General features: G+C 38.7%; 1 protein-coding gene and 1 pseudogene across 1 annotated transcript; both read right to left on the bottom strand.

Moving 5' to 3' along the window:
• Positions 1-879: 879 nt before the first annotated feature.
• On the bottom strand, positions 880-2,502 carry LOC131774174 (uncharacterized). Its single transcript, XM_059090193.2, has one exon. The coding sequence runs from the start codon at positions 2,500-2,502 to the stop codon at positions 880-882; it is 1,623 nt and encodes a 540-aa protein (XP_058946176.2).
• Positions 2,503-5,385: 2,883 nt separating this feature from the next.
• LOC136283108 (uncharacterized) lies at positions 5,386-7,226 on the bottom strand (annotated as a pseudogene).
• Between the last annotated feature and the right edge of the window lie 5,086 nt (positions 7,227-12,312).

Genomic DNA, 12,312 nt, shown 5'->3' with positions numbered 1-12,312 from the left:
CAAGTGTCAAATGAAAATATGATTACTCGAAATTCTTGTTGAGGCTGTGTTTCATGCATTCCACAAAAGTGGAAATTGAACAATTCTCATTATTTTTCTAATTCCAATGATTTTCGCAATTTATTTTCTTTTGTTTTCTCGTGAACAGGAAAGTAATAAGTCACTTGCGGGTTTTCCTTGTGCAGGTCGGATTCCGTCCGTCCTTTATCCTGCTTTCCCTGCAAACCTTCCCTATTTGTCATTTCTCAACCACAATCTAAATCAATGATAAGACCCCCCTACCCCCTCCCCTCAAAGGTTCATGGAATCAAGTAACAAGGTCAAAATAGATAAAACTGAAGTAATAGGAGGTTGAAAAGGTCAGTGTGTTAACAACTTTTGTCGCCGATGGTAGGTTAATAGCACTCAATTTTCCATTTATTCACAAAAATTATTTATTAATTTTCCCATAACCGACAAATTTTGTTTTCATTTAACGCTTTTCTGGTAGGGAAAGGTTCATCTCCTAGGTTTTCAAGGAAAGCGAGACCTATTGTTAATGATATTATAATGTCAAAATATCTCCATTTCATTTTGTACTCTGTATTACATTGAGTACTTTATAATTATGTCATTACCTATACGGGTTTTTCCAACATGCATGTCTTGATAAAAGCACTGTTATAACTAAACGCACAATCCTGTCAAGTGTAGAGTTCTATCTTAACTTGACCTCAATATTAGATACCTATGGGCAAGATTTATCTTCGAAGTTGATTCGATACGAGTCGATTCGATACATGGGCTGCGTAGGGTACGTGACTGCTCTTACTAAAGTTATGTCGAAACGACTGTAAACCTACAGAAGACTTGATGTTTTCTATTCTTCATTCTTCAGTTTTAAGTAAACGGCATCTTACAAGGTTGATTCGAAGACTCCTTAAATCTTCCATGCACAATAATTAACAGAATTGTGCTAGTCCATAATGCTATGAGCACAGAAGTTGTAAGTGATATTAAAGTATGTCTTTTCCATCTTCTTTGCCAAACAGCCATAACAGCCATGTTCTGATAGTGAGTCTCGATCGCGAGGGATACGCTGGTGAAAAACCACTCAATCACCAACTGAAGACAAGTTGTTAGAGTAAAAGGCTCTAACACTTCTAATAAGGAGGTGTTTTGAAGGAAATTGAACTTATACAAATACAAACAGCCGTTGACGGAAACTATAGCAGTTGATTCAAACAGCATGCTCATAATAGTTATATCAGCCATTAGCCTCTCACCACGAGGAGTGCGAAAACTTCCCCAGGGAGCGGCTGTTCTTTTCCAAATCGAGTGGCAAATATGATCAATAAAGACCATTGCGCTTCTTTCGATTACTTCCACAATCCCGTGAATTATCCCTAGAATCGCGATGTATTGTAAACTGCCGAGATCCGCTTGTAAAACACGAAACATTATCGCCGAAGAGCCGAACAACGGCGCCAGTAAGACATATAAATATCCCGGATGAATGTAATCCCGGTGAAGCCGCTGAACACAAATTCGTGAGGTAACCTTTAGAACGACTCCAATTAGAGGCGCAAAGAGAGCGATTAATAGTTTGCCATTCATGGTTTGTTTATTAAAAGTTGGGTAGATGATCTCGGCCACCGGAATTGCAAGGATGACAAGGGATACAAGAACAACTGCCACTTGAAAGAAAAACGTAATCCTCTGCCTTGTTGATTGTCGTGATAGAAAATGATTCGTTACAAGATGTATTTGCCAAGAAAAACTTACAAAACTGAGAAAGAACAGTGGAAGCTTTTGTATCGTAGAAAGTTTAGAATGGGACATTCCGAGGGCTTGAAGAAACACGCGGTAAAGTGCATCCAATAGAAATCCACAGCAGCTCGCTGAAATAAGTTTTTTTCTTATTCCCTTGATCTGATAAGGTCGAAAGAGAAATAGGACCACCAAAAAAAAACTATTATATATGATGCTACAACACATTGTATCTGATATTGATCTTAGCCATTGAACTTTCACAGGAATGGATTTCTTTGGGTAAAATTCGCAGTTGTTTACAGTTTTGTACAGTAGAAATGAAATCAATATGTATAGTGAACCTATGACGGTAGCAGTTAGAAGTGAGATCGAGGCTCCAAAGTACATTGATTTCCAAGCAGTGTGGAGAGCGGATGGTCTTAATCGCTTCCACGCCATTGCTCTATCTTCATCATCTTGTGAATTGTTTTCGTGTGATTCTTCATCGTCGTCTGATGAGCATGCGTTTATGACTCTTACCTTAGGCCTGCAGGCCATAAAATAATCCAAGCTAGTTGCTTCTCTCTCGCTGTATTCCTGATAAATAACCTCCTCAACAGGTTGATAGTTCCATTCCAAACCAGTCCCCTGTAGAGGATCGTAACCAAAAGCCATTGATTCAGGTTCTTCTGGGTAGTAATGCTCTGTCACGCCTCTTGTAAAACTGAATACGATATGGCCAAACACCTCTATCAGCGTACTGCTACTCATGGTGTCTTTTGTAAACGTCAATTGTCTTAGTTTGGTCCCTGAAGCGAAGGATTTTATTGCTCTCCGCTTTTGTATTTGATGTTAACTTGCTCAGACGATATTTGATTGTTGTTGTTTCCTGTCAGTTAAGTGGCTCAAGGAACTCAGTGTTAGACATACATTCGTGTTTTTTACCTTTTAAATGACACTTTCCTCGCCTCATCTCTTCCTACATTCTTGACTCAAGACCAAACCGTGTGAACGGTCCGGCTGCTAGGGCAGCAGTACGTAAGCTAAAGTAAGTCTCTCCCAGGTTATCTTGACAAACAGCTGTTTGCTTGACTAATTTAGGGAAAGTCCCGTTGTTTATATGGAATGATTATTAGTTGTCGTGAACTTTATTACCGACAGGAAAGGAAGTTGATGTCGACGTTTCGAAACTTAACAGAGGACATAACTTCCACGATCTGATTAATTAACTCTCCCCTATAGCTGCCACACACTTACTTGTAAACTAGTGACGAGAATTTGGTGTTGGATCAAGATAACAACTACTGATACGTTTGTGTTTCTTATTACTTGTTTGTTGGATAATGTATGGATATTATAGGGAGAAGTAAGATGTTAATCACTTTTGAGAGTTAAAGGGTTAAACTGTAAATAAGAGACTTGATAACCTTTTTTTGTATCAAATGCAAACGTGGCCGATAGAAGTTATCTGATATCGTCCATCAAGGGACTCTGAGTAGTTTCTAACGAAGCTGCACTGAGTTTGTTTATTTTTATGGGCTGTCCGACGGCATGTTTGGTAACTAGGTTAAGGCTTAACCTAGTTACCAAACATGCTGCTAGAAAGTGATGATGAATCAATGTACCCTCGTCCATTGGAGTAATTATTAACACGTTGTGGCAAAAAACTAGTACGTTTATGATTCGTTCCCGAAATTCTCGCTGTTCATGTTGACCATATTGGCAACTTTATTTTTGATAATATTGATAATTTCAGAGTAACGAAAGTAATTGGTAATATTTTTGAAAATTAATTCATTTGCTGCATTTTACCTGTTTTGAGTTACTCTCGAAACTTTATACTTAACGTTTCCGGTCTCGGTCATATCAGCCGGTTGGCGACTCAAAATCAACTTCATTTGTTTTGAAGCGAGGCCCACCGACAACTGCCCCCAGGCCTTGCTCTGAACATGTGGTTTCGTAACTCAGGTGGTTGTGGCGCCCAATTAGTGTCTAAAGGAAGAGGTTCGAATCTCGTCGAGGCCTGAACTTTTTCAAGATTCTTTTCTGCAATTTCTTTCAATTACAGCTTACCGATGAGGATCATTTCCTTACATAAATTTCAACCGAAGGTAAAAAAAATTGCTATTTCATTTGATTGCGACTCCATTTGATTTTTTTGAGGAAGTTTTCAAAGATAAATTGAAACTATGATTCGTCACCTAAGGAAACTGTGGTGCTGCGTCGGTGAGAGAGTATGACAGATAATTTAGGGTTAACAACTGAGTTGAAAACGTAAATTGGCCACCGTAAAGAGGTTAAAAGCTGACATTTTGATCTTAGTCCTTCGTCAGAGCGATTGGCGAAGGGCCGACGCTCGAAACGTCAGCCTTTACACTATTTACGGTGGCCAATTTATGTTTTCAACTCAGTTGTTAACACCAAATTATCTGTTATTCGTAACATTGTGTTCATTTATAACGACATACATATTTGTTCGAGGTCATAGTCAGCGTCAGAGCAATTGCGTACCTACCCCTCCCTTAACCCGACATTAATCCTTGCTTGTTATCAGTTGACTGTTGTTGAGTTAGGGGAGGGGTAGGTGCGTAGTTGCTCAGATACTGACATTGTTCCCCGGTGTCTTTCACGAGAACTTTGCACCATTTATCTTTTCATTGTTTTTAGGGGCGCTTTATTTACAATTTTTATTTGATTTACGTGTTGTAAAAGCTCGCAAAAAACAATTTTTCTTTTCACCATCAAAGCTGTAACTTTCAGTAATTTTTTAAGCTGTACAATTTGAGGAATAAGACATTTCTTTACTTTTCCTTTTACTCTTTGGTTTTCATATCACATGCAATGTTTGTTGTGTGATCAGCAATACAGGGTTGTTAGTATTGTTTGATATCAGCAAGACAACACCATCAGAAGTATGCTTATGTATAATTTTAGGGAGTTTCGATTCTAAACACGAAACCTTTTCCAGGGGGAGAAGGTAATTTCAAGAAGATTTCGCATGGGGAAAGTGCGGCATCCTTCTCAAAACCGCCTTACCTTCCCTCCACAGACATGACCCTAAAAATCCAGAGCGTAGTCATGCCGGACACTCGACCCGACTTCTTGGTCTAGAACTCAGCTGTAACATCGACAGCGACGAATTTAAGTCACAGGATAACAAGTATAATGGCTGCTTTTAATTAGTGAGATGCGAACGTGTACCAATTTCAGAAGCAATGATTTCACAGCGGGTTGCATAATCAGTCACAATTTCTGTTCCTACATAATTTCTGCTCCTTTCTCTCCACACACCAATCAAGACACCGAGTTCAGGTGAAATGGAAAACCAAACCCAATTTTAGACCCAAACTGGTAAAACCGATACCCTGTTTGACAAATGAATTCTGTTAACAACCACACCTTAAAGAACTGTGCATGCCACCACTTAGCTAGAAGAACCTCAAGTCTTGGAGTGACGTTACTTACAAAAATAATTTTAAACCGCTGCAGGATGCCTTTTGGCTGACTAAAAGGCGTGCCAGTCATCATCACGGTTTCACAGACCGAACTCAAGATTTTATTTGCCCTCTTTCGTTATTTATTTTCACAAATGAAGCTTATTTCACTACCTGTCCGAAAGCATGCAGACGAGAATGAATAGAAAACTGACGAAAAACAAAACAAAATGCATCTACAAAGTATCCTATTTTGAGGAAGCAAAGGTGGTAATCATATGCCAACTTAACTAAACGGCATTTTACAAGTCTTATTTGACGAATCTTCAGCAAAGCGCTGATGGACAATCACTAAAAGGTTTGTACTGGTCCAATTTGCTACAGACACTGACGTAATAATCGCCAGAACTATATGTCTTTTCCATCTTCTTCGCCATATGGCCATGATAGGCATATTCTGATAGCGTGTAGCGATCATAATCGATAGGGTGATAAAGAAACACTCGATCACCAGTGGAACAGAAGTGAAAATGGCAAAATACTTGAGTAAATTTACAAAGGTTTCGTTTTGTAAGTATATCATTTGATACAAGTATAAAACGCCGTTTACAGACACTATAGCAATTGATTCATACAACATGCTCATGATAGCGATATCAGCCATTAGTCTCTCACGGCGAGGAGTGCGAAAACTTCCCCAAGGAGTTGATTCTCTTTTCAGAATCGCATGGCACAGATGATCAATTGCAACCATGGTGCTTCGTTCTATGACCTCTGCAGCGCCGTGAATAATCCCAATAATAGCGATGGACTTTAAGTTATCTAGTTCCGCTTGTAAAATGCGGAACATAACCGCCGAAGCGCAATACAACGGCGCCAGTAAGACATACGAATATCCCGGATGAGTAATGTTGCATAAGCGCTGAACAAAAATTCGTGAGATGACTTCGAGTACGACTCCAATGAGAGGAGCAAATAGAGCGATTAGTAATTTCCCTTCATTGTCTTGTTTAATGTAAGCTGGATAAATCAACGATGCCACTGGAATGGCTAGAAACAAACAAAAATAAGCAGGTACTATCAGTTGAAGGAACAAAATCAGCTGTCCTTTCTTCGTTGTAGGGCGGAAATGTTTAGTCAATAAATATGCCTGGACGCAATCGTTCGTGACGAACAAAATATTTATAGGAATCTTCTGCACTGAAGATAGATTGAAATGGGATATATTCAGGACTTAAAGACCCAAGCGATAAAGTGAATCCAAGAAGTACGTCACACAACAGACTAAAAATAGTTTTCTTTTCACTCCTTTTAACTGATACGGACGGAAAAGAAATAGCAAATACACCAAGAACCAAATGTAAAGGAAGGCACAGGCAATGATATCCGAGATCGATCTCATCCACTGTATTCTTATTGGAATAGACTCCTTTGGGTAGAATTGGCAGTTGTTTACAGTCTCGTAACATATGTACGATGTCAGTATGAACGCTGAACCTACAAAGGTAGCCGTTAAAAATGAAATCAGAGAGCCAATGTACATTGATTGACAACCTGAGAGGAGAACGGATGGTCTGAGTCGCTTCCAAGCCATTGCTTCATCTCCCTCTATTTGACTGTCTGGTACTTCTGGGTGCTCTACGGAAGAGGCGTCGATAAGCCTCGCACGGACATCGCTGGAAGGTAGATAGTCCTGAGCCGTGGCCTTTCTGTAGCTGTATTGTTGATAAATGACCTCGTCGACAGGATGGTGAAACCACTCGCGTCCATTGTTCAGTAAAGGATCAAAAACCCGCGCCGTTATCTCAGGTTCCTCTGGGTTGTAATACTCTGTTACACCTCGTGTAAAACTGTACACGATATGGCCAAAAGCCTCAGCTATGAGTGTAACGCTAGACATTTGAGATATGCTCAAAAAGGAGGTTTAAAATCCTTGTACTGCGATGGGTGACTGTTATATTGATATTAATATAAATTTGGAAACTGAAATATTATTCCAAGTTATATATCAGTTCCAGTTTCGTTAATCATGCATAGCGCTGTTATTTTAGTATTTATCATCGGGTTCCAGACGATCTGCTGTGGTATCAGGTTTGATACTGCTTTACGTCAGAAGGAAGTTACTGCGTATTAGGAGGATATTTATCCACAATTTTACGATACGTGAAGACCAGTTCAGAGTAAAGATCTCAAACATGTATGTTGTGCTTGGATGTTTGAGGGTTTTTAGGTTCGAAACCTTGCAGGAGGGTCATATTTTTTCTTTGTTCCACGCTCTTAATAAATGAATAACAGTCATTTACATGTTTCCACATCATTCAAATCAAACACCGGATGCCTTTCAGCTGACTATAAGGGCGTGTAGTCATTCTAAATCCTTTTACATGTTCCCACATTATCGCCATGTTTAGTCAGGTCGTTTCGGTCCGTTGTATTTCAAGGTTAATTTCCCTTTATCCACTGATAGTTGATAATCAAATTAGTGTTTCACTTGACCACCAATGGAGCCTAACAACTTGTTCTTCGTTATTATCTTGTTTGGTTTGACTCAGAACCTTGCTCTGACTCGAATGGATTCGAAACCGTAATATCCACAAAGAACGCAACAGGTTACGAAAGGAAAGGGACACCTAATTTAAGAGTAATAAAATTCCACCTTTCTGATTATTGTCTGTCGAACACTTTGAACAGCGCCATGAGCAGCAGGACACTGAATGAGGTCTTTGATCATAATATGTTCAGTTTTACGCGAGGCGCGACAGAGAATAACAACCCAAAATGAACTACATTTACGGCGTAGTCTTTTGGCTTCGATCCTCTACAAAGTACGGGTCGCGAATGGATCTAACAACCTTTTGATGAAAGTTATTTATCAAGAATGTAGCGTTACAAAAGTCAAAGTAGTGAGATAACCCAAAACGAACAGACGATAGCCCTAGACGAACAGTTATCCAAATTTGCTATGAAGACAACGGTACCATGAAACTTAGCTTACGCCCGTTAGATATTATCGAGGACCATGGCTGGAAGAACTGTGCCTCCTCCACAAGGAAGACCATGAACCAGAAGATACAAACGCAGGAATTCACTGAGGAAAAAAAGGTAATGAAAAAAACCAACAAAAGAAAAAAAAATGATAATTTCAATGTCGTATTTCAATTTATGTCATTTCATTTTATTTGGTTAGCAATTATTATTCAACTAGACCCTGTGAGCAGGGTAACTGGGATACCTGGATGGAACTGAATCCTTGACATCAAGGGTAGTGATACTAGGGGTGTTGGACTAATATACTGAAATAGTGAGCTCAAGTCTGGCCAAGGGCATACACCTATTTCAAAAAAGATTGTCACCAGGCGATAGGTGAGAAGTCATTCCAAGACGGAAAGGAATCATGGGTATACAACTCAGTAAATAGTTCTCGCTGAGTGTTGTACATTTGTTTTTTTTAACTGCATGGATCACAGTTTTTCTGTATAGTATTCTGTTACAAACAGAGCAAATATGATATGAACCTTCCCTAATCTTACTTTGAAAAGCTATGATCCTATGATCTAAATCATGTTGAACTGAGAAGTTTGAATTATGGTGACTGGACAGCTACGATGAGGTTCATAAAATGATAAATTAGCAATAATTCTCTTAATTAAAATAAGGAGAATTGTGTCAACACTTTACTCGAGAATTGATGGAGGCTGACATTGCAGCCCACAAGTCATTAAAAACTCTTGACACTAGTGTGTTCGGTTTCCTGTCTTTGCAATTTCTTTCTTTGTGTTTCTGGTCGAATACTGATGGTGTTTAGTAATGAGATCGTTAACTTCTGTTGCTCAAAGTTATCATAATTTTTCTGGTGCCTTGTGTCCATTTTGTAAAACATAATAACGGTATAACCATTGAAAATTTCTTATACTGCAGTTTTCCACTGAGGAGTCGAATATCCTCAGTTACTTTCGCGTGCGACACTTTTTATACTGCGTGGGTAGCTTGATAAATGATGGTTTCCCATCTTTCCTCAACGGAAGCTACAATCATTTTAGAGAGCAACTTCACGTAACTTATAAGTTTTACCTTTCATCTGCGCGCGTGCGTTTACAAAAGAAAATAGACCAAATTCCGAGAATACTGATATGGCCACCAAAGCTTATTTTTTACGTTATACAGTATAGCCGCCGTGAGTGATCTGTAAGTCAATTCTCGGAAACTTAACGCTGAAGTATCAAAGAGTATTTTTTCGTTTCAGAAACGACGATCTTTGTTGAAATCGAAATTTCTTGATACCTGCTGTCAAGCATCCTCCAAAATAGCTCAGCCGTGAAAAATTACTACAGGAAACGCACGTCCACGCAAGCAACAGGATGTCATTAAAGACGACCTATTCCGTTTATCCAACTAACCGAACCTACTAAGGGGGGGGGGCATTGGGATTTTCGGCAAGGTGGGGGAGGGGAGGGTATGGCTACACGTAGGGCAGGTTTTTTTATCAACGCCACCTCGAAGTTGGTGACCAAGTTGATTCAACATTCCAATTGAATCTACAAATTTCAGCTCTTAGTTCGTAAATGGAAATGTTAGATTAGGGATTTTCGATGAAACTTTCCTGAGCTATAGCTTTTTGCGACTGCAAAATTGCAATCCTATAAGGGACTTTTGTGCGAATTCCTTTAATTTAACTAGGCTCCATTACCAGCTGCTGGGTCCGCAGAGACCACGCTAGAGGTCCTGGGGAGAGCAACTGTTAATTTAAGCAGATACTAGAAGATACGAATGCCAAGTCCATGGCCTTTATAAATCCTGTAATGAAATTAGTGTAGTTTACTCTGTATGTTTCACTTGTCACCACTGTATCGGATCGATCAGGGTTTTAATAACTGGGATGTGAAAATGTCTCGGTTTTGACAGTTTTGCGTGCGGTTTTCGGTTTTGATCGCATTTTTTTTCGGTTTTTCGGTATTGGATGATTTTTTCTACGGTTGTGCGGTTTCTAATAGGCCCCAAAGCCCCCCTCTACTAACGGTTCAGCTCACCATCTTTAGTTCGAATTTTCTCCTTCGATTCTGTACCGCACAAGTGAGATTTGACGTCATTTACAGACTGGGGAATCCCCGAAACTTTTCACAAAATAATTTGCATAAGGAAATGTCAATTTTGAGTCACGCAATCTTTTGTTCACCGTTCGTTCTCAATCCTTAAGGGAATAGTTATGGTCATTTTCAGGTGACGCATCTTTGGGCAATCTCGCTAAAATCTTCAAAGTAACGACCGCTCCTATTTATTCCTCAAAATTGCCAAGGATCAGTCTTTTGGCCACAGATAAAGTTGTTCAGACTAAAACTAATAAGGACATCAGACCTACAAGTTTGTATATTAATTCAAAGCGACATGAACCGTAACTTTAAGTTCAAAATTCGTTTAAACGAAAGGAAATCAACTGTAAAACAAACCAAAAAAAATGAGATACAAAAAAAAAACTCCTAATAAAACAAATAATTTACAAGCATATACTCGCGACTGATACTTCATGTTCTATGTAAGTTAAACGTTACTGGTCATGATATAAACAATTCATTCTCACGACCACAAGTAATCAACGTAACCTAATACATTCGAGTTAAATCACAAATTAGTATAACAGTTTTTAACTTTATTTTCGTACATTAAAACAGCCTGTAGAAATGCCAGGAAATTTGATCTCAGCGCTCCCGGTATCTGTCGAATAAAGCAAAAAATATAAAATGACAAATTCTGTTCTTAATTCATAATTCATTATACGGCCGAATGTCGGAAAGCTCCGTGCTATGCAAGAGAAACTGGAGGGCTTAAACGGAAATGACGTCATGACGTGTAATGTTTCGACAAGCGAGAATTTTAGATTTTGAAGGTTCCTTCATTTTGCTCCCTAAGCATATAATTTTATGTAACGTCATAGTCTCAAAATTAGACAGAAATTCAACCAATTAACCTCTATGTGTAACTTCTCCCTAAAATATCCAAACATTATGCAGCAAACAGTTAATGAGAATACTTAAACTTATTAGATAAAGTTTGTTATCTTGATCTGACACCAAATTCTCAAAACCAAATTACAAGGAAATGTCCAGCAGCCTGAGGGGAGAATTAACAATCAGATTTTGTGAGTTCGGGGTGAAAGGAAATTCATAACCAAAACGAAATTATAATTTACTATCCAAACCACGCTTTTTGATTCTAAAATTATCATTTCTAAATCATTAAGTACCTGTGTGCACTTTCCACATCACTCAATATTTACTTGACGGCCTAAATGTTTAGAAACTAATTTTTCAGAGATAAATCTGTACTCACATTTGATCTAAAACTTCTCTTCGTGTTCTTGAGGCATCTTCGCGCATCTCTCGTCATTTTCTACGGGCTGCTTCTCAGGCGGGTTATTAAATCCACTCAGTCGTCTTCTTCCTCTCTCTGTTACTCTTTCTTTACTCTTCCACAGCTTCAAGTACAGGATTGTCACAATCCCACCAAGAAATGCACCAAAGAGTGCACTACATAAAAGTTCTTCCATCTCTGACAGGGTTATCGAATGAACCTCGAAAATGATTGAAGATTTTATCTACAGCGGCTCCACACACGCGCGTCGTTAACAGCCCAAGCAACTGGTAGACACCTCTGTGTTTGGATCAATATCAGTACCTGAGTTACTGCCCACCTACCCCTCCCCTAACCCAACAATAGTCAATTGATTGCAAGTAAGGGTTAATGTTGGGTTAGGGGAGGGGTAGATAAGGGAACTTTATCACGCTGAAATAGATGACAGGATTTTTCTGAGTTATTTGAATGTAGATCGTATGTGTACGAATCTACTTCCGTCTGCCCACGCAATCTTTTGTTTTATCTCTAAACTTAATCTCCTGTCATTATTGACATTCCATCCCATATGTATATACAAATAATAATTGATTATTGTACAGTTACGTGCATTAGATTTGATAAATTGGACGGTTCTAATCACGACATCTATTGTTAATGATATTATAATGTCAAAATATCTCCATTTCATTTTGTACTCTGTATTACATTGAATACTTTATAATTATGTCATTACCTATACGGGTTTTTCCAACATGCATGTCTTAATAAAAGCACTGTTATAACAAAACACATAATCCTG

The sequence above is a fragment of the Pocillopora verrucosa genome, chromosome 8, assembly GCF_036669915.1.
Source record: "Pocillopora verrucosa isolate sample1 chromosome 8, ASM3666991v2, whole genome shotgun sequence".
In the NCBI taxonomy this organism is placed as follows: domain Eukaryota; kingdom Metazoa; phylum Cnidaria; class Anthozoa; order Scleractinia; family Pocilloporidae; genus Pocillopora; species Pocillopora verrucosa.
This window is presented reverse-complemented; position numbering and strand designations above follow the sequence as displayed.